The sequence below is a fragment of the Neolamprologus brichardi genome, chromosome 9 (genome assembly GCF_056152115.1).
Source record: "Neolamprologus brichardi isolate AB-2024 chromosome 9, ASM5615211v1, whole genome shotgun sequence".
NCBI lineage: Eukaryota > Metazoa > Chordata > Actinopteri > Cichliformes > Cichlidae > Neolamprologus > Neolamprologus brichardi.
Window position 1 is genome coordinate 27,735,365 of NC_142112.1, and position 25,435 is coordinate 27,760,799.

Here is a 25,435-nt window from a genome sequence, read left to right on the forward strand (position 1 = left end):
CAACACAAAAGCCATATTAAACACAGACTACTTTAGGCCCGGAAGTAGGATTCGTCACGTCATCACTTAACGACCGGATAGGGAGAGCATGATCATCATCCAGCTTCTTTGAGTGATGGTCAGTTAGGCCCATCCCAGGATCAAAACCTTGGATGGATCTAACATGGAGATGTTACTGGAGATGATGATGGAGAATGCTCAGAATGTCAGAGGGCGTCCACACAGGTTTACTTGAACAAAAGAGAATTCATTTAAAAACGAGGTGAAGGGGGCCAGAGAGTGTGGGTGCTTCATCTTTGCCAGCTTTTATAGCCTGGACGTCGAGTGAACTGCATCATCTGACAGAGCTCTCTCATCAGTCATCATGAAGAACAGCCTGCGACTAGACAGAGGAAGGGATCTCAGAAAAAGTTGTTTTGATTGAAATATATTTCTAAACTTCACAAATTTGTACCTGACATGTTATAATAATTAGGAAGACTATGACTACATGAATTCAAATGAAACAAATTGGAAAATACAAAATAGTAGCAACCCTCTTAGCTTTGCTTTGACTCTGTTGTCGTGATTTGCTCTGACCTCCCCGGGAACCGGCGCTACCAGCCGTCTTTTACATTTCTAGGCTGTCGTGGTGCTGACGGAGCCACACCCTTTAGTTTTGTCTCATCATTAGAGGAGCTGTTTCCTCATTCCCTCTGGCACATAGCACTTTATACTTTAAAGGTGTGGTATTGCTTCCTGCTTTCTGTAATGTAGAAGTGGGATGTTGTCGATAAGGTTATTGACTGTTCTGCATTAGTGGGATGATTGATTGGTTCAGTCTGGTAGAAGAGGAGCTGTATGAAGCCTCTAATGAAAGCAAGCTGTAGCACTTGAAGCTTTCAGGCTGGCTGCTGCTTTGAATTTGAGTTTGGGTTGCAAATCTGCACCGGGACTCTTGTTCCTTCTATTTCTGTGTTTGTCTTAATAAAGTTGTGCACATGTTGTTCCAGAGCTGCTGGTGGAAGCTTTTCTATCACTGCGACACTTTTAGCAACCAAAGCGGTAATTAGCCCACCAATACAGCAACACTGGAGGGATTACTTGTCTATTTTTAAAAATACTGCCGACTGGAAATCGCTTTGCTACACCAAGCAATCATGACCAAGAGAGCCACATGTCACATTGTTTCCCATCATTATACACGTGTCTTTGGAAAAAAGATGAAATGGTACTAGAGTGCCCCCCCCCCCACCTCTTCACTTTATTTGTAATTCCTTACAAACATGGTATAAAACTACTTTTAAATGAGTTTCTCTACAGTTAAAACAAGAATATAGTCCGAGTGAAGTGCAGGCATCTGTGTGTATTCGTGTGGAGGAGCCTCTTAGTCACACAATGTCACATCCACCTGTTCCTCCTTTAGTTCTGTGTCTACATCAGTTGACAGAAGCCGTTACAAGATAAAGATGAAATATAGGCTATATTTATCCTGGGAGTTGAGGAAATTACTAGTTTGAAAAGTCAAACTATACTATACTAAAGTTGTCCCGTGAACCAGATTGGAGTCTTTGACTTCATTTTTTTTTTTATAGCTGCAATTTACAGATGACTCTGAATCTGTAAATTGCATCACATGCAGGCAGTCATACAGTTGCTATAAAAGGCTATGAGGATGCACTGAATAAAACGTCTGTGTTTGCATGTTTGTGAATGCTGTGTAGAATGGGCACATTGTGGGTTGCAACTTCCTTGAGAAATGCTCGTCTGTACAAATATGACTTTAAGCCACTAGTCACAGGAAACCAAACATTACAAAATAAAAGAGATTAAATAAAAATCTGCTGATCTGTTGGTTGGTATGTTCAATTCAAGGCCATGCTTATGTAGCACGGATCCAGAAAATAGCAAAGTGGTAACCGCTTGGAAGTATTTCATGTGAGCTACAAGAACATCTTTTCTTTGTAGGTTTGCAAAAGAAAAGACTTGACTTCAAACTGTGGGCAAGTGAGTTGGCAGTGACCACTGAAAGCCATATGCTGTCTTGCAAAGAATAACGATATTGTTAATATTTAAGTTTAAGACCTTGCTTTATAGTTTAGCTTATAGTTCGAATAAGGTTTAGGATATGCTTTGTGACTTAGTTGAAATGGTTAAATTTGGGCGTAAGAGGCTTAGGAATGCATTATTGCGATTGAATATGCTCACAAAGATAGCCAAACAAACTCTGAGTGCGTGTGTCTTTTTCATACATGCAGAGGTCTGATAAGAGAATGACTTTTAGCTAAAGTATGAGAAGAGTTTATCCCTGCAACGTCAAACTACACTGTACTTGTGCATGTCCCCAGCAATGCAAATGTCAAGTTCGAGTGCTGTTGAGATACACATAGGGACAGAGATTTCTCAGATTACCAGTTGATGCTATGAGATGGCAGAAACAGCTGGCTAATAGGAAACTAAGTGCTGAACATTTGGTCCTCTCCAGGCCAATCCTCACAGACGTAAGTCCTGTGTAAACTCGGCACAACTAAACCGCTCTCCCCAGAGGCAAAGGGAGGAAAGCTCCTGTCGTCACTGTTAGTTATTACCATGTAAACTGTGGAGAATCCTTTGCACTCACAGTAGCTTTGCAGAAACCTCATCAGGCTGCGCAGTTACTACGCTGAGGGGTTGAGCTCTTACGTTGGGCCACATGATCATTGTTTCAGTTGAGGGTTCCTCTTTCCTCCTGAGCTGCTCCCTCCTGTTTGTACAGGCAAAGGAAGCAGTGACTCAGAAAGCATAAATACACAACTTTACTTGTATTCACGCAACGAAACGCACTTGCATAAACTGTGTACATGCACTACCTCCGAGCCCTAACCCCGGCAGCTGCGCCCATCCGTCCATCTCTCACTGAGTCTGTACTGACTCGTCCTCACTGAAGAAAACATGGCAGCAAAAGGAGCAGAACTTTGTGTCTACAGGACAGATGGAAGAAGAGAGAAATTACTATCAATGCCAGGATATTAGTTTGGGACATAGAGTTAGTAGTTTGGGAGTCTTGCAGAATTTATAAAGAAAGCTTAAGGATTCAGAAAGTAAAGTATTCCTGACCTTGTTGGCAGGCACCAGAAATAGTAGTTAGTTTAAATTAATGAATCTTTTAACATCCTTTTAACTTGTTAAAGGATTAATAAACAGGATAATCTGTTAAAATGTCACCCGAGGCTGCAGTGTCACTCTCACTGCTATGAGAAGTAAACAAACCAGGTCATAATCAGGGCAGTTGAAATTTGTACTTTTAATGGGGAACTGTGACATACAGCCGCTTGACTGTAGTGATGTGTGACACCAGGAAAGACGTCTGCACATGTCAAAATTGGAAACGGATTCAAATAGAAACACATACTCCTTTTTCTACGGCCACTATTTAACATTGACCATTAAATTGTGCTCAGTTTTGACTCTCTTTCTCTCGTATTTTTTTTATCTTAAGGCTAGGCAGCTCCATTTTTGTTTTCTCTCTTATTAAATGCCTAGAAAACTGATCACCAAAACCTTCCCTGGTGTCCGCTGAGCTTTAAACGAAGTGGAACAGAATACGCCTAGGAGCAGCTTTTTAAAAAGACATTTTAAATAACTTTAAAGTTTGATTTTAAATTGCCTGCTTTTAATTGGAAGCATCACGCTCTTATTACATAATAAATATTTGGCATTTGTGACTGAAAACATCGTTTTCTTTTGGATACTACACATGCGAGAGCAAACGTCCTCAATTCAGACGTCTTTAACCTGCCGGATGTTAGTTCAGAGTCCGATTGCTCCCATGCTGATTGTCATGTGAACTCACGGTGAGGCCGTGGGTGCCATTTCTTGTTCAGTCCAGGCAGCGCCCTCCTCTAAATCAAAAGGAGCGTTTCCACTAAGGAGAACACATCTGAGGCAAACTTTCTTCTGCTGAAAGAGCAACCATGTCCCAATCTCATTATTATGGCATTATCTGGGGGTGATGTGTGAAAACGGCTTAAACACCCAGCATGGTTGGTAGTCCACAGTGAATATGGAGACCTTTACACAGCTTTACAGGCCTTTGTATTAAACGGGGGCGGGGAGGGGGGGGCTAAATCTAGGTTTGTTCCATGTTAGTAATCAACAGCACATAAATAAGATGCAAGACAAATAAGAGATTATGAAATACAGATTACAGCAATGTTTAAACAGCTTTAATGGGCCCAGCACAGAAAAAAGAATGAACATTGATGCGAATAAGAAAATATTTATTTGCCTTATTTGTATATTTGATCCAGGACATCCCAGATACCGTCACTATATTATTTGCTCTGTGACCAAGCAGTTTTTATTGAGAGGAATTTTTACCTGTTTATTTATGACTAACTCAGAGCTACTGGTAAGTGGTGACAGGCTCAGGTATGTCTTGCCCTGGCTTTCAGTTGCGTTTGCGCTCCACACTGATCAAAGTCACTTAGACAGGTGTAAGCGCTGTAGATGGCAGTCATGCTGTCAGCCACACCACCGTCACCACGCCCTTCTCTCTGTGTGGCCTTTTCAGCCCTCCCGGGGGAGCTGCTGGAACCGGATAAGGGTAGTCATGGCTCAAAGTACCACTTAAGTGGAGCACAAACACTCAGGCGCATATGCGGACCGTTTTTAAAATTACGCCAAACAAAGGCGTATGTATACATGCGCCCGCTTTTCTCTGTGCTCCCTGCAGATTCTGTGAGAGTTAATAGAATTAGATGTACCGTCTTAAATGAAATGCACATGACCATTCATAGATGAAATTTGCAGCGTAGTGCTGGTGTGTTTGTGTATTTTGCTTCAGTCTCTCACACACGCAGACACACGCAGAGTGGGAGATGGCGGGTGAGAGCAGAGGAAGTGGAATGATAGTTTATAGTTGTGAGTAGGTGGATGGTTGTATTGTTGGCTGATGCGTGTGTGGGTTTTCTGGTGAGGCCACTGGGAGCATTAAACTCCACACTGTGTTTAGACCGGAGTGGACTAGTCTAAACTGTGTAATAAATGCCATTACTCATTTGTGAGATAAAGGATTCGTGTCTGTAGTCCGTTGGAATTATGTTTTTGGTCAGTAGCTGAAGTCTTTGTCCCACTTAGTTGTGCAGGCTGTCCGGAGCACTGTGGGGCTCTATTGTTTACCCTCCATTCTTCATTAATAATCCACCGTCACTCCCTTTCTCTCGGCTCTCTCCTCTCCACTTTGCACACAATCTTCCTTTTCTCCTTGTGCTGTTCTCCCCACACGCCTTCTCTATCCTTCTTAGTCATTCCTTTCTTTTGTTATCTTTCAGCACTTTCTCCTTTAAAGTCTTCACCCCCTCCTCTTCTTCTCTGTGGTGCCCTCTCGGACAATGAAGGAATCCCCAGGCTGGGCTGGAGGAAGAGGGGAGAGCAGCTAGAGCTGGACTGTGACTGACAGCCCTGTGTGGGACTGGCTGTTTGGCCTTTGTCCCTCTGCCAAGGAAAATGGAGGGAACCCAGAGAGGTGGAACAGTGGGAAGGCGGAGGGAAGAAAGACCAGTTAGGGCATCATTCATGTGTAGAAGTTTTGGCCAAAGCCTCGCATCCCCCTTCTCCTGCAGAGTAGCCCAAACATTGCTCCATGTGCTCCATTAGCACTGGCCTTGAAATGACCGAGATTGAAATCCTGCTGGTGTTGGTGCTTTTAGCTTCATATAGCTCTACACATACGAGAAGGACGAGAGCTAGGGAGCGGCCTTCTGTCTGTAGCCACTCATGTACTGCCTGAGTTTATACCACAACAATGGCCACCGCTGTCTGTAGAGACAAGCGTCCAGTAATGAGCCTCTCTCGGGTGACCGACCAAGTTACTCAGTCAACCAGATCCTCTCAGCTTTTTATTTCCCCGGACACTGAAAGAGTTCAGGAAAGCACAAAAGCACGGGCTTTCCCCTCCCTTCTCTTTGAGCCCCTCACCCGATTGTGTGTGTGTGTATGTTTGTGTGTTGAGAGGGAATGGCTGTTTGGAAGAGTGGGGACATAAGGACTAGGCTGACAGGGCAGATTTGGCATGAGATTAGGGGGCTCAGGAATGTTTGGATAGGAATTTCAGTTGTGCATTAAAGAGAATTTTAATGACCGTATGTAATTTCCCTCTTTCTGTCACACTTGGGTTGATTTCATATGTGCATCCATTGATTAAGTGCTTTTTTTTTAAGCAAGCTAAGACCTGATCCAGTGGGTTCAGTTGCATAGTTTTTGTTTTAGTTAGCACTAATCCAGAAAAGGTTTATTCATATATCAAGCACAATGAGCTGCCACAAAGCTTTAGCATTACACTGTATAGTACTTTTGCAAAATGCTTCATACTGATGAAAAACAACACAAAAAGAACAATAGTGTAGTAAAAATAATGAAAGTAAAAGTTAAATCCATTAAAGAAACAGAGACTCAGTAAGAGAGTTATTAAAAGCAAACATTAAAATGATTACTTAAGACCAGCAACTTGGCTACAGAAAGACTAAACAAGTATGCTTTTATTTTTGAATTAAATAGTCATAATGTTATAGGTTTAACAGGATTCAGAAGATCATTCCACCAACTTGGAGCATAAAAGTTTAAAAAGGGGCTTAAAACCAGGCGGCCGGGTCCAGATAATCTGATGGGTCGAGTTGCTTCATAGCTTAAGAACATATTGACGTCCTCAACCACGCAGAGCCTAAAAAACTGATATTAAAGTTTTGAACTAAGTCAAAAACTAATTGGAAGCCAATTTAATGACCTCAGCACAGCTTTGAAGACTTGGATTGTTACTTAACTTTTCTTCAGTCTGAATTACTATTAATTTCTTGAAATATGTTTTTAAAAAGTAGCTTTTAGTCAACAAACCGACATTTTTTTTAGATTGAAGTTTCTCCCTGATCCGGTGCAAATACCCTTTGTTTAAAAAAAAAAAAAAAGAAAGTAGAAGGTTGAATTAAGTTTTTGTGTGCATGCTTGTAGATCGGCTTGCTCCGTCTCTAGTCAGATGGCAGGATTGGAGGGAAACTAAAAGCTAACTGGAATCACTTGATTGGAACACTGCGGCCTCTGTAAACATCAGGCCTGGTCTAACGGTCGAACGTCACTAATACAAAGCACGTACAGTCCACCCAGATTTCCTCATGGTATAAGTAGCCACATTTTAATTGGAGTTTAGTGAGGTTGACGTGTATGTAGAAATACATATACATATAGATTTAAGACTTCTTCAGTGCACATGGCTGCTGCCTTAATGCCCAGACGGTCTTACTACTGTAGCCGGAGTTCTGAAGCTGGAATATGCAACACATTTTTGACAGTATTAGACAAAAGAAATTCATAATAACCTTTAAGCATGTTGTAATTGGAGTGATCTGAGAGTGAAGTGGACTCCTGGACTCTCAGGATTTAGAAAATATAGCTTGGAATGGGAGACTTCACCAATTGCAGGTGTTTCCTCAGATCGCATCATAGCTGTGTAGACAGAGTCTGCGCAGTGGTGCGTGGGTTAAGCAGAGGACTTTAACTTGGGAGTGTGAGGGGTTTTGACAGATTTAGGGCACTGTGGCAATGGGGCTATTCCTTCTTAAATAAATTATGTAATTATTTTTCCCCTGCAAATAAGTTATTTGCCAAGTACTTTGTGACTGAACAAATAAAGGACCAAACTAATTAGCTCCACCGTCCTGGACAGTAGCTGGAGTGGCCCTCCAGATGAGGACAATGACTATCGTTGCCATTTGCAGTGCAGTATGGTGGAGTGCAGTTTGGGACAAGACACTGAAGCAGCTGAATGATAGAGAAGACCACCAGGGCACTGACTTGCTGGGACTGAACTTTTAAAAACTTTAAAAAGAAGTGAAATTTAAAAATGCTAAAATTAGTTGCCAAATAATCCTGGGTGACTCGCCCATGTAGAGTCCGTGCGAACAACACCGGTGTTGAAGACTATAATACTCTGCAAACAATCATGTGCTCTGAGTTAAAGACCTACAAAGCAGGATCTCCTTTGGTATGCCTAAATGATGACTGTGATGAACAAGCATGCGTGCAAACACATCCTGAGGCACATAGCCCTCGTCTGAGTGCAATGCAGCCTAAACAGGACGAAGCATCTTGGGAGTTTCCATGCACTTAAGGGCAGCATGCCTTTAGCTTAGTGTTTGTTTTTGTTAGATACATTGCTTTCTATAGCAGGCAGGGTGATCGGGCTTGATTTTACTGTATATCAATGAGGAATTTCCTGAATAAGTACACACTGCACACAAAACATTTTACCCAAGTTAAACAGACCCAGTCCTCCCACTAGTGAAATCTTACCAGAATCCAACTGCATCTGTGCAGCTGTGTCAATTCTCATAACTAACTTGCATGCAATCGGGTCACTTTTTATCTATATAGCACATTTAAAAACAGAGGCTGACCAAACGTGCTTTCCTGTCGAGACAAGTTGGTGCAAAAATATAAATGCAAAGCATAAAACCCACAAAAGGGAAAAAACAAAACAAACCACGACAGAGAGGAACCTCACCTTCAGGTTTTAGGTGAAGGGGGAGGCAAGAGGTTTTTTATTTTTTAAGGCTGATCAAAAGTCAATTAAACCTAAACGCATCCATGTGTTTGTTTCATAACTGATGAAGTCCAGCATGTGTAGCTTCTGTTCCTGTTTCAGTTACCTTCTATTTTGTGTTTGTGACATCGTGTCTCCAATAAAAACTGACCCGTCTGCTGAACGAGACGTCCTGATCAAACAAATATTTAACCTTCTGCGTTTCTTAGGCTTGGCTACTGTTTCTAGTTTGAATGTTTTTCTGTAGGCACAAGTGAAACTTGAAAGTGGGCTGTACTGACTGATATGCTGCATATTACTATAAGTCTTCTGACACCCCGCACTGCCACACTGCCCTCTGCTGACGCCTGTGGTCTGCCCCCCTTCACTCCCTGCTGCTATGCAGTAAAACATCCTCCTGTTCACAGCTTCGCTCTCTTCCTTGTACAAACAGCTCTTGTCAGAGCCTCATTAAAACACTCTGGTTGCAAAGTCGTAAAAGAAAAGCATCACACTGGTCTTGTTGTCACCAGTGTGTCATCTCGCTCCAGAAATAGTTACCGTCACGTACATATTTGCAGTCCTGCGAATCCCACTGAAGTGACTGAACAGACTGCCACGCTGCGCTGAAGAGACAACAGTGTGGGTACACAACTTGTAATTCCTGATGACCCATTGACCAGCATGACACCGCTTATTTTCCAGTGTTTGATTTGAAAATAGATCAGTCATGGTGGAAGTGTCAAAGGCATCAGACCCGGGTCTGACATTTATTAGCCGTTCTGAAATTAGATGCATTCAAGAGCAGATTTTATTGTTGTTCTTGTTCTTGTTTTTGTTTACAACATTTTATTTAGTTATTCATCCTGATGTGGTTGCAGTGACAGATGGGGTAATATTGCACGGAGGGTATGGACTGTGTATGTAGACTGGATTCACTGGGAACTCTGGTAACTTAGGTAATGTGAGGTAAATGCACGATTATTTTATTATTCAAAATAAACACTGAGACCAATGCAAATTCCAGGAGTTTGCTGGGAGTAATGGCAAAACAGGAGGGCGTTGGAGTGTTGGCACTTATGCTCTCCTTATTGATCAAATTCTGGGTAACAAGTGTTCTAACAACAAGTTCTAACACCACCCTGAGGGGTTTTTCATCTTTAAGTTTTTCCTGTTCTGCCCAGTAAGGTTTCCTCCTCCCCTCCCAGAGGCTGGTTCCCACCTGGCTCCTGCACATGGTTACCTGTTCACTTGATCACCTCTCAGCTCCTGTTTCTCGTTTCTGCCATTTGATCCCTCTCACCTGCTCCTCAATGAGCCAACGCCCACTCTCTGTTTATTTTCTCTGTTTATATTCTCCTCCCATTTCACTCGCCATCAGGTGGGGAACTTCCAATCAGAATTTTGGAAAGTACCGGCGAGCTCGTCATTGCGCTGCCAGAAAAAGACGAGCCAAATTTTTGGGGTATAAATGCCTTTTAACCCCTGCCAAACGAAACGCATCGCTAGTTATCAGGAAATGTCTGTCATTGAGGAAATCAGTGGAGCTGAACACAAGCTTAAACACAGGCTTTCTCTCGGGATGTTTATGTCAGACAAAATCCTCATAATACACATAAAAGAAGATTTGGTGCTATCTGATTTATTTCATATTTATGCAATAGTTTGGAAGCTGTAGCATAAGCAGGTTTTTAAAAATCTTTAATCCACACTGGAGGAGGAAGAGCTTAGAAATTGTTTGGATTTTTCAGTTTAGTAAATGAATCATTGGTGATTGAAACACAAAAGTTGTTTTCAGCAGAAGATGCTGCTGATGGCTTGAGGTTTAATTTGAATTAAGGTCGAGGCTCCAAGCTTGCGGACGTGAGTGCACTCTATGTTCAGAAAAACAACCCGAAGAATAACTTTATACAAATTCCTTTTCCAGAATGCTTTAGTCGGCAAGTTCCTGAAGGCTGTTCCTCCCTGTCCGAGCAGTTGATGGGACTGTTGACAGGGTGGACAGTGGATCCTCTGTGGGCCGTACAATCCGGGTCTGATCGAGGGGTTAATAACTGCATAGTTCTGTCCTGTTACTCTTGCTGCTCCTCGCCAGCTTGTCTTGTCTGTCCATCTGAGCAGCAGATGACACGCACACAGTGCGGCTGGCGGAGGAATGTTTCTGAACGCTCGCCTCTCCAACAACCGGGCTCTTGTGAAAGCACTTGGCACGGCCACAGCCGCAGCACTCTTCCCAGCTCTGCAAACGAAAGCCACTTTGTTTGGCTGCCGTTGCCATGGTGTGGAGGAAATTTTTTTTTTTTTTTTGGGAGAATATAAGGATGGATTTTAATCCCCCCCCCCCCCCCCCCTTTTTTTTTTTTTTAAACCAGTTGTTTAGATGCTGCCCTCTTTTGCACATAAAGGATGTTTCATGTTGAATTTATGGTTGGGCAGAGAGGAATGTCAACAACACTTGAGAAACACAACTGAAATCATTTGTAGGACTTTTGACCAAAACAATGAACTAATTTATCTATTAGGTGTTTGTTGGAGTCATTTACTTATCTTGTGTGTCAATTTTTGTGCCACAAAAACACTAATCTGCTTATCTTTTGTTTTGTATCACCACACAGGGTTTTCCTTTCTCATAATGTGCCTTTGTGGGGGTATAGTTAAATTAAAGAGTCTGTGTTACCTTATTTTACAGAAGTTTCTGCATTTTCCTGTAATTTGATAATCAGAAATGCAACTCCATTTTAAAAACAAAAACTGGTTGGAAAATATTTTTATTACCATCCTTCAGGGAAGGTTAACACTACCTTGAAGAGAGGCAGTATTATTTTTGGGATTGCTGCCAGACCTTTGACCTTGTTTCAAGTTTGCTGCTGATATAATCAGTAGAATTAATCAATAAGGAAAGGAATCATTAATTGCGCCCTGTAATCATAACTAAACTGTGGATATGCCTGAGGCTGCATGTGGACCATCATGAGCTCTTAATTTTATGTGAGATCGCATTGCTCTTACTACTCCTGGTCTAAAAAGGAACATTAATAAAGCTGAAACAACTAGTACATCAGTTAATCCAGGGACTGAAATTGTGAGATTTTTTTGATCATTAATTCTCAAACGCTATCATCCTGCTGCTTGTGCATTGAGCCTGATTGAAAGAGTTATTCTGACTAATGTTGTTTAATGTGTGTTTACAGCCTTTCTTCAGACTACTGAACCTCCGGAAACTCGGCCTGAGCGACAATGAGATCCAGAGACTCCCGCCTGAGGTGGCGAACTTCATGCAACTGGTGGAACTGGACATCTCCAGGAACGGTACAAGCTCACTGTGAACCATCTGTCATAACTCTCATAAAACCACCCTTTGACACATTTTTTTTTAAAGTATGTCCTCATATGAGGATAGTGACTTTAGTTTACAGCATAAAACAATAAAGTCACCACTGTTTAGCAAAGTATAGAAAACATTATGAAGTAAAAGGACTAACCAGTGTCTTGATCGCCCATGACCAGTAAGAACTGCATATTGGGCAAGTTCATTGGCCAACTTTGTAATGAAGTTTCCACCAGTGACAGTTGTGTTCACCCGGGAAACCCCTCGCTAACAAACATTTATCTTTTTATGCTGCCACCCACTTATTTTCACATTAAATGAAGTGACTTTGACTTAAAAGGTCCAAATCTGATGGTTTTAAACAACTAAACTCATCTTCATATCAATGGGACTGACAGTTTTTACCCGTCACTGAATGTAGCTTCCAGTGTATGACACGATGTGTGCTCTTTATACATGCAGAAAGTACTGATGCAGGGGTCACATTGGCTTCAGTTAAGTTAAGCTTTATGTTATAAAATTGGGGTCAGGGTGTATGAGGTTAGTGAAATAAAGCGGTTAGTCTTATCGGGGTTGAAAGACAACATGAAGCCAACGCTGTACATGGCCAGACAGCACAAGCGCTTCATTCGCATCGGTGACTAAAAATCGATGCATGACGACGGTAAAACGCACCACAAGTATGCGTAGAAATAAAAAGGTTAAAGCCCAGAAGCATCTATTTTTCATATCAGCGGTCCAGCCTCGTGCCGAAGCCTCGTTTCTCTGACACACACAGTGAGCTGTGAAGAGCTGCCTCTGTGCCTGAGACGGCGAACCCAGGTGAAGTCAAAGAAAACACTTTTCTAGACTTCACAACAGCAGCCCTTGTTACTCTAATCATAATAATCATAATAAAACCAGTGAGGGTAAAAAGCCAGTAGTAGCACTTTATCAAATCACCTGTTCCACAAGGTTAGACATGAAGCTTCAGCTTCTCCCATAAACCATCACTTTATTTAACACCATGACGAAGATTTTAGAAATAAAACCTGCCTGTATGCAGATTAATTGCTGGAGTAGTTTTCTATGATCTTTATATTTGCATTTTACATCTTTAAGTTTGCTTCAGGCTGACAACAGTCTTTCGTTGTCACTGCAATACCTGCAGCATGCAGTGGAAACAAATTTTTGCACCCCAGTGTAAGGAGAGCATGGTCAGATCAGTTAAATATTAGCTAGCCCTCTGTGCCAGATTCAAATAGCCATCTATAAATGTACGCTTAAATGACAAAACCATCCAAATCAAAGTGCTGATTCTGCCCTCGGTCAGAAAGGTAAGGTGAAACCCACGTCTGAGTTTCCCCAGCGATATTATTTTCTGCTGAAATGCGCACAAATATCTTGCCCTTTCCACGTCCTTGAATACTTCACATACACAAACGCTGTGGTAGTGGCAGAAAGGTCTCTGTGTTAGATAGGAGACATCTGCCCTGCTACACACTGCATCAAGTGCTGGGGGAGGCAGTGTGCAGTGGCCTGTGAGGGCCTTTCCCATCTGTCTGCCTGTCCGCTTCCCAACTTCTGCTGCAGGACAGTGCTGAGCCAGATAAATGTGATTGGCTGCTTGGCTCTGTAGGGATTTCTGAGTGTGCACCTGCAGCATCCAGTAGTGAAAATACACTTTGCAATGATGCCACTAGGTCATATTTCCTCCCCTGCCTTTTTATATGTGCACTAGACTAAGCAACCAAGAGTAAAGTAAACATTTAAGCTGTTTGGCACTGTACAAACTATTTTGCTACCTCTTAATGTCAAGTTAAGGTGGTGTCGTTGACCTGCCTTCTGGAAGGCACTAATTTCAGCAGGGCTGTGACGTACTCTCAGGGTGCCAGGCAACTACAGTGTCCAGGAGATGAGACTTTCTGCTGGTCCCATGTAAAGTTTTAATCATTGGCACCAAAATTAATATGATTATATACTTCTAACTTAGTTTATAATATCACAGCATAGTTATTAGTAGACTTATATTTTAGCTTACGACAACAAATCTGCAAAAGGTTTAGTAACTGAAACCTTAAAACAACTATTGATGGAGTCTTGCTGCAGGTATTGACAGAGGTGGTCAGCTGTGTAAGACCTCGGTTGGATGGGAGCAGGTGAACGGCTCGCTTTCATTCACGTTTAAACTGTGACGAGTCAGTTTGATGACTCATAACTGAACAGCCAGTTTGCTACACACGTCGACTCCGAAGGTGGACATGCTCTGTGTTGGTATAAAACATGACATGCTTTTTGGCATCTGTTGAACATAGTATTTACACAAAGAAGCATTGTTTTAATCATAAAATTACTATTATTTATTCATTTTTTTCACTTTTTGCCTAATACCTTAGATCTATAATACCTTAGGTCTATATACAGCAATAGAAGCGTGCACACCATCTGGCTGCAACTTTATTTTATATAATTTTGTCTGTCTTTAATTCCTTCTTTGGCTTTAGCCATGAATTTTACTAGAGAGACGGGCTGCAATCAAGTCCCACCTACCCACCCACACCCCAGGGGAAAAAGTTTGTGGCTTTCCACTGACTGTATTGTACTAAACATAGGCTACTAAAATAATCCCCTGACTTAATGTTTTCAGTCAGCTTAAGGCGTTTTGTTAGTGTTTCAGCCCATTGTTGCATGATGATTGTTTTCCCTTGTTGGGGGTGTGGTTTTCATAGTATTACACAATGCTCTCTGTCTTTATACTCAGGAAATGTAATGCAGTTAGATTCAGATGTATGTATCAAATGTAACTGATGTGGCCATGCACAGTCAGTTGCCTTCTTCAGAGCTGGTGTGTTTGGACAGATAAAATGAAAGAAAGAGTCAGTCTGCGATTAAATGGGACCAACTCGGCAGTTACATGTAAATTGTTCAATATGGCGAGTAAGTGTAATAAACTGGTGAAAATTGCAAATCTGTTGCTCTCTGCATACACAAAAACTCATAGTTACGTCTTACAGTCTTGCCAGAATCTCATAGGTTTGAAACAAATTCAAAAAAGGCACCCGGCAGTCTTGTTTTTATATAGGAATATAATAAGAATACACCAGTTTCAATCAGCTGACCAAAGTCTCAATCACACAGAGACGTCCCAGACAAGTTGCACTGATTGGCGGAGACTGGCTCGGATTGATTACACCATGCTGCTGACCTGTCTGCGTTTTATGAGTGATTGCAGTTAGTCTGAATACGATCGCAAACACCTGTGTATCAAAAGTGTTCGCCCAGAATCTGCTCGTGGGTGTCGCACACTCAACCTGTGGGCAACCAGTCGGTCACCGCAACTCCTTATACATAATCTCAAACATTAAATGCAGTCTTTGGACAACCACAGATTTTTACCCTAGCCACAAAGAGGTCTTTTAGTGTGACTGAGCCATAACTGATATGGTATTGTGTGCTCACCTTAGTTTTAATTTATGTTCATTTGGTTATTTTTGCCACCATAAGAAGTGTTTGTGATTTTCTTGAGACTGAGATCTCTGTGTAAACATAAGTCATTTGCTTTGAAAAGGTGTTTCCTTTGACAAGTTATTATATCAAAATCATAAAAACTTTAATAAAAGAATAAATGCTAAATATTAAGCAATAAAACATGACTAAAAACTGAAACTGAAACAAGCAAATGTAGTTTTGAAACCTAATGAAACTAAATTGAATTGAAAAAAGGAACATGAAAGCAAAATCCACACTATTAGAACTGGCATCGATATCAGCCCTGTTGAATGAGCTGGTTAAATTAATTTTGTACTAAATTTTCAAAGCTCATGCGATGATTCAAGACTTTGAAAAAGGAGATATTATTTTATAATGAATAATTATTTGGTTTCTGACTCTAAATGGTCATTAATAAGAACAAAAATCACGTGAATTAGCTGAAACACATATGTACATATGTCTTTAATCACCACTATTGGCCTAGATCTTTACAATCAGTGCGTCCCTGAGAAAATCAAGATGTACTGCTACACTTTGACCTCTGCAAAAAAAACGTTGTCTCATTTTTCTCTCATTTTCTTTTCTCTGACTTCTCTGCTCTTTGGCATCTGGTTGTGGTTATGAGGAACCTTTTAAAGTCATTCGCTCTGTAGCATCAGCTCGTTTCACGATCCACATCTGTGCATCCACAACGCTGACTCCTCCTCCTTCTTCTCTTTTTCTCCTGCAGATATTTCTGAGATCCCAGAGAGCATTAAGTTTTGCAGGGCCTTGGAGATTGCAGACTTCAGTGGAAACCCCCTCTCCAGGTAAGTGCATTTCAACAGCCCATCATTTTTTATGATCAGTGTGGGAAAATATAAGAACGGGGTATTCCCAGATATAGTAACGAGAGCAGAGTTGTGGGGGCAACACTGTTTTGACAGACGAAATGAAGCGTGAGTGTCATTTTCTTTGCTCTAATTACTTTGCTAAGTGTGCAGCGAACTGAACTTTTAAATATTGTAATTGTTCGTGTGTGTGCATGTAAACAGTATATCGAGTTTGTGGAGTGTGACGCTCGTTTCACTGCTAAGGAAGGATTAGGAACAGTAAATGAACACATGTCTGGAGCTGATCATTGCTTTGCGTGCTTACTACCGCTTGGCTTAACCAGGATACCAGTTAATTCCCATTATAGCGTTGTTCACCTTCATCATCTTCTTACCCCCTGTCATCAATTTCTCTCCGTTCCTACTATGGAAAAGCGATTGAACAGCTGGCAGAAACTTTGATCCTGATTTCTTTAACAGATGTGGAGGGCTAGTAGTCAGTGTGTGAGCTGGCTGTTGCCATTAAAACCTAACAGACACCATTTTCCTCTCTCTCTCTGCCTCAGATTGCCGGATGGTTTCACTCAACTCCGAGCACTCGCTCACCTGGCCCTCAATGATGTGTCATTACAGACGTTGCCCAACGACATTGGAAAGTATGTACACGCTCATTATGGCTCATAGAAGACAATCTGATAAGTTAAAAGGGTTGTTTTTGTTTAGTTTTTTTCAGTTTTTCCTCTTGGTTAGATTAAGAAAAAAATAAAAGCAACACTGACGCAAGTGGGAGCATTGGCTATCTTTTATCTCATTGTAAATGAAAAACCTTGCTTCTGGTCTGGGACGTCGTGAAAGGCCCTTTTGTCCTCTTTCCAGCACTGTGCCGATGCCGGTGCCTAATCTAGAGCCAGGTTCATTCCTTTTTTACTGAAAAACAACCGGTGCCAACAAGCTGGTAGTTGGCAAAGCACAAAAAAACTCATGAATGGAAAGTTGGAACCACAGATCAGGGTATTTCCTGGCTTAAAATTGGCTTTTGGGAATGAGGGGTGGCTGTGAATGTAGGCATGATTGGTTGCCCCAATAGTTGAGAGTGAGTGCTGTGTTACTGTACTTCATGTAAGTGCGCATTTTTCTGCCATTGCTGGTTATTAGATGAAGAAAAATTTATTTTATGCAAAAACAAATGAAACCGAACTTAAAAGATCACAATAGTTATAGTATTATTACAAGCCTGGAGAGACTAAACTAAATTGAAACCAAAGCCAAATATTCTTGTGTTCAGGATGAACCGGGGCCATGTCAGTGGCAACAGGAAGGGTTCCCCAAGAAATGACTGAAGCCTGAAGGATCTGTTCACAATTACTTTCTTACAATATGTATCACATTTAGTTCTCAGACCTGCTGCAATGTGTTCTCAGAAGTCAGGCCGAACTTGCTTCGCACAGGCAGAGAAAGTGTTTCCGTGTTGGAAAATGACAATCCCACGAACACTTTACTGACACGCTTTAATTTGACGTTAAATACAGAGCATTCTTACTATGATCCATTTAGGCCCTAAGGCGACCAAACAGTTTTACTGACTAAAATGACAGAGAGGTTAATTTATTATACATGAATACTCTTGAGCATAAACTATCCACCTCAACGCTCCTGCAGTTATAAATCTTGTTAAAGCAATGCTAGCCATGGTTCACTGCAAAACATTACAGTGGTAGTAATTAGAATTGGGACAATTGGGTAACGAGATGAAGAACAAAACACTGTAAAAAGTTGTAGGAAAAGTAGACTGACATTTTTATCATTAAAATTTTGTAACTACATATATAAATAAACTGCTGGGATTAAAAGTGACACGGCTTGATCACGTCAAGTTTAAAACCTGGCTGAATACAGGGCTGCCTATATTCTACCATAAAGACAGCTTAATGATCCATTTCTAAACAAAAGAAGGAGGAAAGAAATCTTGATGTTTCAGCAAAGTAATGAGTCTTCATATCTTTTAAATTTGGTCTTGCACAGTTTTTTTTTTTAAAAGATTTGAGGCGCCTCACACATCTCTACTGATATCTGTCTTTGGCATCAGATTTCCTTATTTTGTGCCAAAAGCAGAGGGTGCAGCAGTCGCTGTGCACACTTTAGTGACAATTCACAGGCTAAGATGGAGAACCTAAGTGCTTAAAGGTTGCAAAAAGCGCAACTGTAGCCTGTGGCCACTGAGATTTACAGATGTGCACGAATAAAGCGAGCATGCAGGTTCTCGAGGAGTACCGATGTGCTCAGAGGAGGCTGCGGGCCACTGCTGTTCTCAGACAGATGGAAGAGTCCCTCACCACGCCTGGCAGCCCAGACGAACAGACCCGCCATCTGACTAACCAGCCTGCCTCTCCTCTCCCTTCTTTTCCTCCCCCATCCTTTATTCTCTTCACCTGCCAACTCCTGCCCCTCATATTTTTTGTTTCTCTTCATTTATGTGCCTCGTGTTCTCTGCCATTCCTGCTTTTGTAGTTTGGCCAACCTGGTGACGTTGGAGCTCAGGGAGAACCTGTTGAAGTCTCTGCCCACGTAAGTTTTTCGTCTCTGCTCATACCACACATACATATTTCACTCTCCGTATTTTTCATTGGGGTGTTTTGTCACTGCTACTTTTACCTGTCAGTTACTGTAGACGTTTCGGGAAAGGCTCACACCGCGACTTACTTGTAACAGCAGGTTTATGAACGTACACCACTACATGTGAATGAATGGTATGCTGTTACCAGTTGGAGCCGGAGCTCTTTGTTCTTTGAGTGCACATATTTGTGTGACGTAACCGGTTGTGCTTTGATACAGGTCGCTCTCTTTCCTGGTGAAACTGGAACAGCTGGACCTGGGCAGCAATGAACTGGAAGTTTTGGTAAGTCAGCGTCTCATCCCCTTAAATCATCATCATCATCGTGCTCAGACAACACCCTTGATTGTGTCTTAAAATAATATTTTTCATTTTCGCACAACCAGTAGAGCAGACATACACAGACGCACACACTCTCAAATTGACACGTATCACAAATATCCCTCTCACAGTCCCACCACAGTAATTATGATCCAGACCACATGTTTACTTCACCAAACGCAGCCCAGCCAGTCTGAAAGAAGTGAAGCCCTGCCTGCACTACCCCAGAGTGAGTGCCGGTTTTAGCCCGGGAACACCCACCTGTCTGTGTAGGACAGAGCAAACAATGTCTCATGTCCTGACGAGGGCGGAGGCTGAACAAACAGTTGACATCATGATGAAACCTTCCCTGCATGCCTGTCATAGACCATCGCTCAGCCAGCTTACATGCTCCTTAATTATTTCATATTTTAAATTTGAGCTCATTTCAAGATCCTTCAGTTGACTTGACAGAATCTGATTTACCAACATTAGATTAAAAAAAATAGGACAATTTTGCGTAAACGGTGTCATACTAGAAGTCTCTCAAAGTCCTGTTTCAGTACACTAATACATGGGAAAGATCATATGCATATTTAAAGGAGAGCTTTTGTGCTGATTCTTGTACTCACCTGTCATAGCCTTGAATGGTTCAATCCGTATTTATCTTATGTTGGATTTTTGTGCAGCACCTGTGCATCTATGAGATCTGAGGTTTACTTGTACATTTACTGACCTCATTATTACCATTGTAAATGTACATACTTGATATAAACCAAGGAAAAGCATAATAGGGTCACCTTTAATTTTTATTTAGCTTCTGTTTTGAAGTTTGAATTGTCCTCTACAGGTTTGTGGGAATTGTTGCCTGAAGTATCAAAGGCATATTTTTCCAACTCGGGGAAAGTGTAGAGTTGGAGATTTGAAGTAATTTTACTGGTGTAGCTGGTGAAAACAGAAGTAAAGGCAAAGCTGAAGCAGTACTTTAGCTAATTGAGCCTACCGGTTAAATACCCTCAACCATATCCAAGGGCTGTGGGTGGATTCCTCTGAAGGGTTTCTGGGCTTACCCTTAGGGATAAGTCTTTAGGAGAGACTCGGAGTAGAGCCTTTACTCTTCTGTATCCAAAGCAGCCAGTTAAAGTGTTACAAACATCTGACTGGGATGTCTTCTGGAAGTTGATAAGGCACTTTTGGGTACATCTGACTGGGAGGAGACCAGATTATGCTTCTTAGCTGTCTTGGGAACACCTCACCATTCCCCAGGAAGAACTGGAGGAGGTGCCTGGTGAGAGGGAGGTTTATGGGAATGTTTTTTAAATACGATGGCCCATGTGACGTGGACAACAGAACTTCTTGAGCTAGTGAACTTTTTTGACAACCTGCCAGATGGCCAGGACTCAAGTGAAGTGCAAAAATGACCAAATAAAACAAAAGTGATGAGTGACAAGAAGGAGACAGCACTGTTGGTGAGGCGAGGCTGTGTGGGCACTTTGTGTGTGTGTGTGTGTGTGTGTGTGTGTGTGTGTGTGTGTGTGTGTGTGTGTGTGTGTGTGTGTGTCAGCTGTCAGAGAAGAGAGATGGTAAGAAAGCACACCTGGTACTGATGTGTCAGAAAAGTCAAACTGAAAGGTGGGAGTCGTGCTAGTCAGCGCTGATTTCAGCTTCAAGCATCTGAAGCAGTTTGTGGTATAACTGAGGCTGACATCTTTCTGTAATAGTCATCCACAGATGTCACATGATTTTTCTTTTCCAAATTCTCAGCCCCTCTAACAGATTTCAAATGAAGCACGATCTGCACAACGTGCAGTTTTAACACAAATTAGATTTTACATAAAAATATGGCCACTCACTCTCTTTCCCCCCTGCTTTCCTTTAGCCGGATACCCTCGGCGCTCTCCCCAACCTAAGGGAGCTGTGGCTGGACCGTAACCAATTGTCCTCATTACCACCAGTAAGTACAGCTTTTTCGTTTTTTTGTTTGTTTGTTTGTTTGTTTGTTTTTTTTAAATGTCCTGATTTTCATGAAGTTCCAAACTGTTGCTTTCATGCAGAATTTACTCCCACTAGCAGTTTTCTTCTTTTTGTGTTTGCTGGATTGTATTGTGTCTCTATAGCTCACTGTAAGTGGTAATTTGTGTGTGTGTGTGTGTGTGTGTGTGTGTGTGTGTGTGTGTGTGTGTGTGTGTGTGTGTGTGTGTGTGTGTGTGTGTGTGTGTGTGTGTGTGTGTGTGTGTGTGTGTGTGTGTAGGAGCTGGGAAACCTTCGTAGGTTGGTGTGTCTGGATGTGTCGGAGAATCGTCTGGAGGAGCTCCCGTCAGAGCTGAATGGCCTCCTGGCTCTCACAGACCTGCTGCTCACACAGAACCTGCTGGAGGTCGTCCCGGACAGCATAGGTGAGAAACACCAGGGGAAGGGACAGTTTTTTTTCCTGTGTTGGTGTTTATTACCAATCTGTGTGTAATAACACAGAATGTGTTATTACACACAGATTGGTAATAAACACCAACATTATTCTGTGGTGTTGGTGAAGGTGTTGGTGTTCATTACCATAAACTGTGTGTTATCTTGTCAATGAAAGTTTTTGCACCTAATCATGAAGCCATACTAACCTTCTAAGACCCAAACTCTTCCACAGCATGCATTTTTAATTTATTTGGGCATATTGGGGCCCAATGAATGTAAAAACAAAGAATTACCAGATTTTTTTTTACCTTATTTTTGTTTTTAAGAAAAATAAGAGCCACATATGAGGATATGTTTCAAATTTTGATAGAACAGTGGCAGTATAATGTCCTCGTAAGTGGATATCAGGCCCATGTAGAGCAAAATTGAGTATTTTAGTCTAAATAACCCAAAATGTGATGTCCACATATGTGGACGCCAGGTCCTAGGAGGTTAAGTATACACTGGGATATGGCTCTAGTGTGATCTTAAACAAGAACAGCACTGCCCCCTACTGGAAAAATAATGCCAACGAAGCACAGATATGTGTTTAATTGCAAGGACTAATTAGATTAACATATTTTACAGTATGTTGTCTGTGAATCTTGCAAACTCATGTCTACTTATTGCAGCTTAGATGGTGCATCATAAATAAGCTGTAATGTGGGCTAAGTCTGTGCTTCTGCTGTTCCTTCTTCTTTAGTAGTGAAGTAAAACAGATTTTAAAAATCGTGAGAACTGCCCACTGCAGCCTGTCTTTGTTTTTCATTTACGCTTTTCTGCATAAAACCCTTGCTCAAAATCACACACATCCACAGACAGATAAATTAAGAAACACGTATGTGATCTTAATGAAAAATAGTGCAGTAGTAGTGAAGTGTACGATGTTGTGTATTGCTAAATGTTACCGTGATTTGTCTGCAGGGTCTCTGAAACAGCTGTCCATCCTGAAGGTGGACCAGAACAGACTGACCCATCTGACTGATTCAATAGGCGAGTGTGAAAACCTCACAGAACTTGTCCTGACGGAGAACCTGCTACAGGTAGGGACGCACAGTATAAACTGCTTCCTGCAGCCCTGCATTTGACCTATTAGGGGTTCATGCACACCCATTAATAACTAAGTCCTATTAACAATAATTATGTTGAATCACTGATTCCAATGGTTATTAATGGCTTTCGTCTCCCTCCCTTTCGCTTTCAAAGTCGCTTCCTCGCTCGCTGGGCAAGCTGAAGAAGCTGACCAACCTGAATGTAGACCGCAACCGGCTGGGCAGCGTGCCCAAAGAGCTGGGCGGCTGTGCCAGCCTCAACGTCCTCTCACTGAGAGACAATCGCCTGGGCAAACTGCCTGCTGAGCTTGCAGATGCCACCGAGCTGCATGTGCTGGATGTGGCTGGAAACAGGTACCCTTACTTAACACCGTAGACTGTTAATAATGCACAGCAGCTTTCACAGCAAAGGTTGAAGACCTGAAGAGAATGTCTTTGCCAAAATAGATAAAACAAAGATGTTGCACCGACACGTTTGCCCTTGTAGTTCGTAATTTCATCACAGGTATGACTTTGTGCAAATAGTTTGTTACTAGAATGATCTGAAGCATAATTATCGCTGTCAAAGTGTTATTTCAGAGACTTTTATTCTTACATTCTCCTACAGTCTCTTTGCAAGTCAAAATAATCCTAGCTAGTCTTGTACTGGTGCGTGCTGCACCCTCATTTCACTGTTTTAACGAGAGTGGCCTTACAGCAAGGGTTGTCAAACTGGGGTGGGGTGTGAACAACCGGTCACCAGGAGTTAATTTACTAATCAAAAGGTTGGTGGTTTGATCCCTGGCTGTTCAAGTCTGCATCCCAAAGTATCCTCGGGCAAGTTGCTTTCTGAATGCATGCGAGTAGGTGAATGAGGCATGTTGTGTGCTTAAGAGGAGTAGGAAAGTGCCATTTAACCATGACAGTGGTCCTGTGGACCACAGTATGTGAGGAAAAGTGCAAATGTCTCCCATGCCTGCTGCAGTCTCATTGGCTCTGACAGGCATGTTAAAAGAAATTCAGATTTGTCTCACAAAGACGCCAGCCCAGCTGATGTGCTGTTCTGAGTGTACTGACAGGAAAGAAGGAAACAAATAATAGATCCACCTTAAAAATCTTAGAAGCTCATCTATCTGTCCCGACCTTACTTTCATCCAGATTACAAAACTTGCCTTTCGCCCTGACAAACCTCAACCTGAAGGCCATGTGGCTCGCAGAGAACCAGTCTCAGCCAATGCTCAAGTTCCAGACAGAGGACGATGAGCGAACAGGAGAGAAAGTGTTAACCTGCTATTTGCTACCCCAGCAGCCTTCCCCAAGCCTAGGTAAGCAACATGCTTTAAATAAACATTTGAGTATTCAGACCTGTTAGAAGCATGTATAGATGATATTTATTTTAACTGGCACACTCTTTCTTCTGCCCTCTCTCTTTATCTGCAGAGAACCTGCTGCAGAACAGTGTAGATGGTAGCTGGACAGACAGCAACCTGAACAGAGTGTCGGTCATCCAGTTCCAGGAGGAGACCAAGGCTGAGGTGGATGAGGATGATGAGGCTGCTGCAGAGCGTAGAGTGAGTAAAAACTAAACAAAGCAAACCTGACCCATCAGCACAAAAGCTTAAAAAAAAAAGAATAATGTCATGCTTAAAGGAAAATCAGATAAAATTGCTTTTTTTCCCCTCTTCTTCTTTTTCAGGGCCTTCAGCGCAGAGCCACACCACATCCCAGTGAGCTGAAGGAGATGAAGAAAGGGATTGAAGAGAGGAGGAATGAAGCCTACACATCCAGACAGGACGAGGATCAGTCCCTGGACCCACAGGTACATAACGTCTAATAATGATTAATGAAAACGGTCAGAAATATGGTCACCACCAAATTAAAAAATAATAAAAAGAAATAAGCAAATAGCATTTCATTTCTTGCTGCTAAGCTCCAGTATTACAAACAACTAAACTCAAAATTTGCTCTAATACTGCCTGACTAGCTGCTGCTGTGGTACATGCTGATATAATAAAAATGATGTCATTGTTTTTAGGGAAAAAGGCTCAGTGATCTCTCCAATCAGAGCCATGACTCACAGGTGTCTAACAGCACGCTGTCGGCCACCTCCCACGAGGACAGACAAAATGTGACTGAGGCCTCTCACATGGAGAACCGTGTGGACGGCCCTTCCCCTCAGGATGAGGATGACCTTGATGAGATGGAGGTGGAGTACATTGAGGTAAATGATGGATAGGTTTTCTCCTCATTTCATGGATTCAGTCTTTGTTTCTGTTAGACTCTAAAATCCTCTTCCTTTCTTTTCTCCAGCCCACTGTGCACTTTGCAGAAGAACCCATCATCCGAGGTGGGGACGAGGACCACGAAGAGGACGGCGAGGACGGCGAGAGGAGTGACGAGGAAGACAAGAGGCCCATGGAGAAGCGTCTGATACGAAAGGACACGCCACACTACAAGAAGCACTTCAAAATTACCAAGCTGCCCAAACCCGAGGCTGTGGCCGCTCTGCTGCAGGGCTTCAGTCCCGACGCCCTCAACTCTTCTGCTCAGGCTGCCGAGGACGAGGAGGACGAGGAGGAAGAGCAGAGTGATGGCACTCCTCAGCACCGCCACAGAGTGGAGGAGGCAGAGGACAGCCGGCATCAGGTCAACTCTAGCCAAGTAAAGGTAAAAGAGAGATCCAAACACTGGCAGGGTGCAGTTCAGGAATGTAGAAAGTGTTATATATCATCACAGCAGGACATGCAGTACACACCAAGTCAGCATATTTTAGGATTTAAAACTTTACATATAGATTTTTCCTTGTTTGTTGCCTCTTTGCAAACATTTGATATTGTATGCATGGAGAGCCTTTGCCACCTTGCAAGCTGCATTCACTTAAGATGGATGTGGCGTTGCATGCAGGGT

General features: G+C 42.2%; 1 protein-coding gene across 11 annotated transcripts in view; it reads left to right on the forward strand.

The window, feature by feature from the left end:
* Positions 1-25,435, forward strand: part of scrib (scribble planar cell polarity protein) — a 77,968-nt gene that overhangs the window by 19,717 nt on the left and 32,816 nt on the right. For all 11 annotated transcript variants that reach the window (XM_035909635.2, XM_035909637.2, XM_087846242.1 and 8 more), the window contains exons 2-15: positions 11,722-11,839; positions 16,060-16,138; positions 16,708-16,797; positions 18,650-18,706; positions 18,974-19,037; positions 20,932-21,006; positions 21,304-21,448; positions 22,422-22,540; positions 22,704-22,903; positions 23,687-23,853; positions 23,969-24,099; positions 24,225-24,347; positions 24,564-24,749; positions 24,839-25,195. In XM_035909635.2, coding sequence (XP_035765528.2) covers positions 11,722-11,839; positions 16,060-16,138; positions 16,708-16,797; positions 18,650-18,706; positions 18,974-19,037; positions 20,932-21,006; positions 21,304-21,448; positions 22,422-22,540; positions 22,704-22,903; positions 23,687-23,853; positions 23,969-24,099; positions 24,225-24,347; positions 24,564-24,749; positions 24,839-25,195 — 1,911 coding nt within the window. The remainder of the gene's footprint in view (positions 1-11,721; positions 11,840-16,059; positions 16,139-16,707; positions 16,798-18,649; positions 18,707-18,973; positions 19,038-20,931; positions 21,007-21,303; positions 21,449-22,421; positions 22,541-22,703; positions 22,904-23,686; positions 23,854-23,968; positions 24,100-24,224; positions 24,348-24,563; positions 24,750-24,838; positions 25,196-25,435) is intronic.